Source organism: Piliocolobus tephrosceles, chromosome 16 (assembly GCF_002776525.5).
Source record: "Piliocolobus tephrosceles isolate RC106 chromosome 16, ASM277652v3, whole genome shotgun sequence".
In the NCBI taxonomy this organism is placed as follows: domain Eukaryota; kingdom Metazoa; phylum Chordata; class Mammalia; order Primates; family Cercopithecidae; genus Piliocolobus; species Piliocolobus tephrosceles.
The window spans coordinates 71,907,445-71,914,299 of record NC_045449.1 but is presented as its reverse complement, the minus strand read 5'-3'; the positions used below and the strand labels follow the sequence as shown (position 1 = coordinate 71,914,299).

The 6,855-nt window shown below is 58.1% G+C and overlaps 1 protein-coding gene across 10 annotated transcripts in view; it reads right to left on the bottom strand.

The window, feature by feature from the left end:
* Positions 1-381: 381 nt before the first annotated feature.
* TMC8 (transmembrane channel like 8) overlaps positions 382-6,855 on the bottom strand; it is a 13,826-nt gene continuing 7,352 nt past the window's right edge. For 6 of the 10 annotated variants that reach the window (XM_023211677.2, XM_023211683.2, XM_023211679.3 and 3 more), the window contains 7 exons: positions 6,276-6,399; positions 5,820-5,917; positions 5,446-5,629; positions 5,168-5,298; positions 4,918-5,076; positions 4,410-4,488; positions 382-2,502 (listed from right to left, as the gene is read on the bottom strand). In XM_023211677.2, coding sequence (XP_023067445.1) covers positions 2,224-2,502; positions 4,410-4,488; positions 4,918-5,076; positions 5,168-5,298; positions 5,446-5,629; positions 5,820-5,917; positions 6,276-6,399 — 1,054 coding nt within the window. In that variant the 3' untranslated portion in view covers positions 382-2,223. Of the gene's footprint in view, positions 2,503-4,409; positions 4,489-4,917; positions 5,077-5,167; positions 5,299-5,425; positions 5,630-5,819; positions 5,918-6,275; positions 6,400-6,855 lie in introns of all 10 variants that reach the window. The other 4 variants (XM_023211681.2, XM_023211682.2, XR_002731523.2 and 1 more) reach the window with 4 other exon arrangements.

Sequence of the window (6,855 nt, the reverse complement as noted above, 5' to 3'; positions counted from 1 at the left end):
GGCCAATAAGGTGAAACCCCATCGCTACTAAAAATACAAAAAAATTAGCCAGGTGTGGTGTCAGGCGCCCGTAGTCCCAGCTACTCAGGAGGCTGAGAGGCAGGAGAATCGCTTGAACCTGGGAGGTGGAGGTTGCAGTGAGCCAAGATCATGCCATTGCACTCCAGCCTGGGCAATAAGAGCAAAATTCCATCTCAGAAACAAAAACAAAACAAAAAATTAGCCAGGCACGGTGGCAGGTGCCTGTAGTCCCAGCTACTCAGGAGGTTAAGGCAGGAGGATGGCTTGAACCTGGGAGGCAGAGTTGCAGTGAGCCAAGATCTTGCCACTGCACTCCAGCCTGGGCAACAGAAAGAGACTGTCTCAAAAAATAAAAATAAAAAAAGTATTGCTCATTTAATCTTGGAGGCCACTTGGAGGAGCACAGCGTCTTTGTCTCGCCCTGGGTGAGCACACCGAGGCCCAGTTTGATGATTCCTTCAAGGTCTCAAAGCTTTTCTTGTTCACAGTGCTTGGTGATGTATGCGGTTGGTTCTCAGTACCATTTGCCAAAGGGCTGCTCTGATTCAGGAGGCTGAGGTGGGCCTGGGAACGTGCCTTTCTAACCTTTTCCCAGGTGATGCTGAGGCCACTGGTCCAGGGGCCACCTTTGGCCCTAAGCTGCTAATTAACAACATGAGTCACTTTTATCTGGTCCAGACTTGTTGCTGCCCCCTGACGGAACACAGAGCTCACCGTTTCCCTCTTTCTCTCATCGCCAGGTGAGGGCCAGAGAACGCTCAACCCCAGCACAGGGCCCAGCACCAGCAGCACTTCACTGTGTTTGCTGGTGAACGGATGCGTCATGTGATGCTGCGTGAGACAAGGATGGCCGCAGGAGAGGCGGAACTGGCCAAGTCTTTGATGACCATGTGAAGAAGCCCCCAGCCCTGAGGGCCAGAGGCCAGAGCCTCCCGGATGCTGAGTCCAGGCCAGGAGTCCAGCCAGGAGCTGGTCACTGGTGGAGCTAGAGGCTTTTCAAGTGCATCCTGGGACTTCTGACCTTTCTTCCTGACACTTCGCATCCCCAGCTGCCGGTGAGTCACCTGGGAGCTTCGAAAAGTCCCGATGCCCTGGCTGCTGGACCAACCACATCAGAGTCGCTGGGCTGCGGCCAGCTTGTAGCAGCTACTCAGGTGTTCGCCAAGGCTGAGAACTACAGATTTAGAGTCACTGCAGCATGGCAGGGGTGGGGGTGGGAGAACAGGAGGCTTGGAAAAGGAACCTTGAACAGCCTCAAGAATGTCAGACACAGCCTTGGGAGGGGGACCCAGCCCTGCCCTTGTGGCCAGCTGCCTCACCTGCCTGGGCCCACAGTGGAGGCCCGTACATACCACTAAGGCCCAGGCAGTGCGGGTACCCTCACGCCACAGATCCGCAAGCTTGACTCAACCAGGGAGCCATGAAGCAGGCTGGGAGAACAGGGCTCTGCAGGAAGCCAGGGCTCTATTGAGTTTTCCAAGGCAGCTCTGTGGACGTGAGGCTGCTAAGTTATAAGACTGGACGGAGAGGATTCCCGCTAGGGAAAAGCTGACCCAGCACCCTCTCACCCGGCTTCAGGCAGCCCCTCAGTCAGAGCCAGGAGCAGCCTCTAAGCCCCACGCTGGGGCAGTGTGGCTCTGGAGCCTGAGTGCCTGGGTTCAAATCCCAGCTCTGGCCCCGGCTGACGCTGTGGCTTGACTGTCTCAGGTGAAGGGAGTGTAACAGGAGGGGATGATGCAGGCAGTTTGCTCTGGAACACAGAGCAGGCCCCCCAGGCAGGCTTGCTCTAACTGTGGCCAGCTCTTTTCTTCCTTAGGAAGTGGTCCCCAGACTCTTCTGAAGGTGCTGCCATCAGTAAACAACTTCTGAGGATTCCCAATAGATGTATGTGTATAAATTACACTCATAGTTCTAAAAAAAGTCAGAACACACTCTAGAAAAAAACTGCATTCATGAGATACTATACTAATAGATTATGTATATTATAAAAACATAATAAAAAATAGACATTTTAAAGGGATGAGATCAAAATATAAAGAGAAAATTCCCATATGTTCTTCCTGCTGCCCCTAGAGTGTGTGTCTCCGTCTTTGGGGACCCCTGAGGGAGGCCCTGGAGCCACTGAGGAGGGCGGTGGTCGCCAGGGGCCTGGAAGATGGAGTAAGGAGGCCTGGAGGGGCCCCGGGGAGGCAGGGGTCGGGGTTACAGCTCTGCGACGCTGGGGAAGCGGAATCTACGGGCGGAGGCCGGGGTACCGTGCGGTCCAGGGCAAGTGGAATGCAGTCCCGCGGCATCCACAACGGAGGGGCCCGGCGGCGGGGCCCGGGGGCCCGGGGAGCCAGGGCATGGGAATCCGGGGCAGAAGGACCGAGGGCGCGAAGCTTGGGAGGCAGGGGACTTGGGGCCCGGAGAGTCGCTTGAGCCTGGCTCCGGCAGCAGTCGTGACAGGTCCTCCACCAGGTGCCACTTCTCCTGAACCTGCTGTGAGGAGAGCAAGTGGCGAGTTGCGACAGGCGCCGCTTCCCACGAGCGGGTGTGAGGACAGCAGCAGCAGCCCCTCGGCCCAAGGGCCAGCCCGCACCCAAAGTAGCCAGAGGCCACGCCCCGCCCGAGACCACACCCTCCAAGGGCCACGCCCCACCAGGGTCCCGCCCCATGCAGCCCTAGACCTCGCCCTCAAGAGTCCCGCCCATAACGCAGCCAGATGCCACTCCCTCCACATCCCCGTCCGAGACCACGCCCTCCAAGGGCCCCACCCCCAACACGCCCTGAGACCACGCCCCACCAGGGACCCACCCCATGCAGATCTAGACCACGCCCCCTAAGAGTCGTCCCCAAGCAGCCCAAGGCCACGCCCCCGTTAAAGGCCCCACCCTGAGGCCACGCCTTAGCCATGTCACTGTTCCGCCCTCAGCTCTATTAAACCTCTGTTCCCAAGCCTAAAGTCGTATCTTTTTTAAAATTGTTTTTGTTTTTCGAAACTGCTTGTCGCTCTGTTGCCCAGGCAGGAGTGCAGTAGCGAGACCACAGCCCACTGCAGCCTGACCCTCTCAGGCTCAAGCGATCTTCCCATCTTAGCCTCCGGAATAACTGCTACCACTGGCACGCGCCACCACGCCCAGCTCATTTCTTGGATTTTTAGTAGAGACGAGGTCTTGCTATGTTGCTCAGCTTCGTCTCAAACTCCTGAACTCAAGCACCCTTCGCGCCTCGGCGTGAGCCACTGCACTCAGCCATATTACCCATTTTTTTTTTTTTGAGACCGAATTTTGCTCTTGTTGCCCAGGCTGGAGTGCAAGGGGGTGATCTCGGCTCCCTGCAACCTCCGCCCCTCCGCCTCCTGGGTTTAAGCGATTCTCCTGCCTCAGACTCCCCAGGCACCCGCCAGCACGCCCAGCTAATTTTTTTTGTATTTTTAGCACAGACAGGGTTTCACTATGTTGGCCAGACTGGTCTTGAACCGCTGACCTCAGGCAAGCCACTCACCTCGCCCTCCCAAAGTGCTGGGATTACAGGCGTGAGCCACCGTGCCCGTTTATTTTATTTTATTATTTATTTTATTATTTTATTTTCCCACTCTTATTGCCCAGGCTAGAGTGCAATGGCGTGATCTTGGCTTACTGCAACCTCTACCTCCCGGGTTCAAGCAATTCTCCTGCCTCAGCCTCCCAAGTAGCTGGGATTACAGGCGCATGCCACCACGCCCAGCTACTTTTTTGTAATTTTTTTTTTTTTTGGGACAGAGTCTGGCTCTGTCGCCCAGGCTGGAGTGCAGTGGCGCGATCTCTGCTCACTGCAAGTTCCACCGCCTCCTGGGTTGATGCCATTCTCCTGCCTCAGCCTCCCTAGAAGCTGGGACTACAGGCGCCCGCCACCATGCTTGGCTAATTTTTTTGTATTTTTAGTAGAGACGGAGTTTCATCGTGTTTGCCAGGATGGTCTCGATCTCCTGACCTCGTGATCCGCCCGCCTCGGCCTCCCAAAGTGCTGGCATTACAGGCGTGAGCCACCGAGCCCGGCCACATTCTCTTTTTAAAAAATTAGTTACTTATTTTTGGTGGAGACCGGGGTCTTGCTTTGTTGCCCAGGTTGGTTTTGAACTTATGGCTTCCAGTGATCCGATCCTCCTGCCTGGGCCTCCAAAGCACTGGGGTTACAGGCAGAGGCCCAGCCCCTGAAGTCATGTCTCACCAGGTCTGGTTCCCTGTACCAGGAGCCTGAGCTGTTCTCTTCCTCCCCTTCCCCATCTTTACCCTCAGCCTGAGGCCACGCCCTCCAGTAGGAAGAACCCGCCTGATCCACTCAGACCTGTCCCAGGCCCTTGGCCACACAGAGGGAAGGGTTTCCACTGAAGCTGCTGTGCCCTTGCCAGCCCCGAGGACACTCACCCACACCAGCTGCTTCCGGAGCCTGTGGATGGCCCTGGCATTGGCCTGGGTCTGGGAGATGCACACCGTCAGGACGAGGCTTGGGTCGGAAGGGGATTCATGGTCAGCTGCCCCTGGGGCCACAAGCACCTCTCCCTGACTTCCTCTCTCCCCACCTCAATCTCTACAATACTCGGTACTGGGGTCTTCTCACTGCACACTGCTGTATCTGAGGATGGGACCCTCCTCTCCTTCCTCGAAGAGCCCCTCATGCCCTCATCTCTGGCACAGCAATACCAAGAGCTCAGCAGCTGCGGCTGCTGAGACATGGTGCTTCCCCAGCGATCCTGCAATCCCCACGGCAGCCCAGACGGTGGGCCTAGGAGGTACCTGCCTTTCAGGGGCCCCTGCTTCCCTTGGCTTTCTGCATCTGGCTCCTGGTTGGGGGTGCACAGGCTCACCACCCCTATGGAAGGAAGGACCTCTCCCTCCAGGTGCCCCCTCCCATGGCCCCTGCTGCCCTGAGCACCTGAGCATGATGAGGAGGGGGAAGCTGAAGGCGTGGGACCCCAGGTAGTGGAGGGCACGCTGGCCAATGGGCGGGAGCGCAAGGGCCACCAGCTCCGGGACCACTTGCCAGGGGGCTGAATAGTTGGTGAAGAGGCCGCAGTCCCAGGAGGAGTGGATGCTGGAGAGAGGTCAAGGCGGGCTGGCATCAGGGTCCTGGGTGAGGAGCTACCCCTGCCATCCTCTGGGTGCCCCCCTCCTCTTCCCCTCACCTGCTGACCACATAGCCCAGGGGCACTGCAGCCAGAAGCAGGCCCAGGAGGAGCACCAGCTGGAAGAAGAAGGTGGAGCTGGAGGCGCGGAAGGGCCTCGAAGATGCCCTGGAGTTCTTCAGGAGGGTGTACTGGGGGCGCAAGCAACAGCAACAAGGAATCAGAGAGTTATGCAGACCCCAGGAGGCTGACGCCCAGGAAAGGGGGCAGGAGGCGAGCCCTGCTCAAGGCATCCACCCAAAGGCACGAACCCCATACCCCCAGCCATGAGCCGACACCTTCTTGATGTAGAAGGTGAGGAAGAGGAAGACGCTATTCAGCAGGGGCAGCAGGGGGCAGTAGAAGAGGCCCATCCAGGTGACCGTCTGCCCCGCCACAATGTCCAGCACGTTCTTGGGGACCAGGAACTCCTCTCGTTCCAGCCAGGCCCAGAACCGGCCTGAGAACCGGTCCACCAGCAGCCTGCAGGGATGGGAGGGTCCAGGTACCCACCACTGCAGACAGATGCGTGGGCCGTATTGGCCATAGCCACAGCCTGCCACTCACTCCCGGGCTCCATACTGGACCCGCTCACCCTTGGCTGTAGCCACTGGCCACCCCCAACATGCCCGTGGCACCCCCACCCTTCCGGAGGCGTCACCCCAGGGCTCACCTCCGAGGCAGGGTGACCAGGAAGGCGAAGGCCACGGTGAGGAGGAAGTTGAAGATACTCAGCTTGTACAGCTCCTCCCCCACGGAGTTCTCCCAGCACTGGGGTGCAGGGGAAGCGGACCTGTCACCACTCACGGCCCCCCGGCCCTCCCTTCCCTTAGCCTCCTGTGGGGGGGTCTCTGTGGTACAGGTGCCTTGCCTGGTGTCTGATAGAATCGTTAGGTTGAAACCCAGGCCTTGAGGATGGGATTAGAGCAGGAAGCCCCACAGCCAGGACAGCCACGCTACACCATGTGGCAGCAGTGGCGCCCCCTGGAGGTGTGCCATGGTGCAGGCAGTCCTGCTCACAGCTTCTCTCAAAGGTGGCTAAAGGGGCAGGAACAGGGCTCTGCACAGTTTGAGGGGAGCTTCTGGGGAGAAGGAAGGGAGAGACAGGCTCCGCCGGGCTGCCAGCCACCTGATAGTCACAAGCGTTGTAGCCGTAGGACTCACAGCTGGTCTTGTCTCTGCCAATGCACAGTATGGTCTGACCCAGGGAGAACGAGAACATCCCCAAGCTGGCCAGCTTCAGCACCACGCACCTGGGGGTAGGGACCTTGTCAGGTGGAGGGGCCCAGGCACACAGGCACCGGGCTCCCCCCAGGCTACAGGTGTGGCTGACGTCTTGAGTGGGATCATGTTGTTTTCTGGGCCCAGTCTCCTTCCAACCTGCTCTGTCTGTGGCAACGTGGTCCAAAGTGTATTCTCAGAGTCTAAGTCTCCAGGTGATTCATGGGAAAAAGGGTTCTGTGGGTTTTTTTTTTGTTTGAGACCGAGTCTTACTCTGTCACCCAGGCAGGAGTTCAGTGGTGTGACCTCGGCTCACTGCCACCTCTGCCTCCTAGGTTCAAGCGATTTCTGACTAAATTTTGTATTTTTAGTAGAGACAGTGTTTCGCCATGTTGGCCAGGCAGTTCTCAAACTCCTGACCTCAGGTGATCCACCCGCCTTGGCCTCCCAAAGTGTTGGGATTACAGGCGTGGGCCACCGCGCCCGGC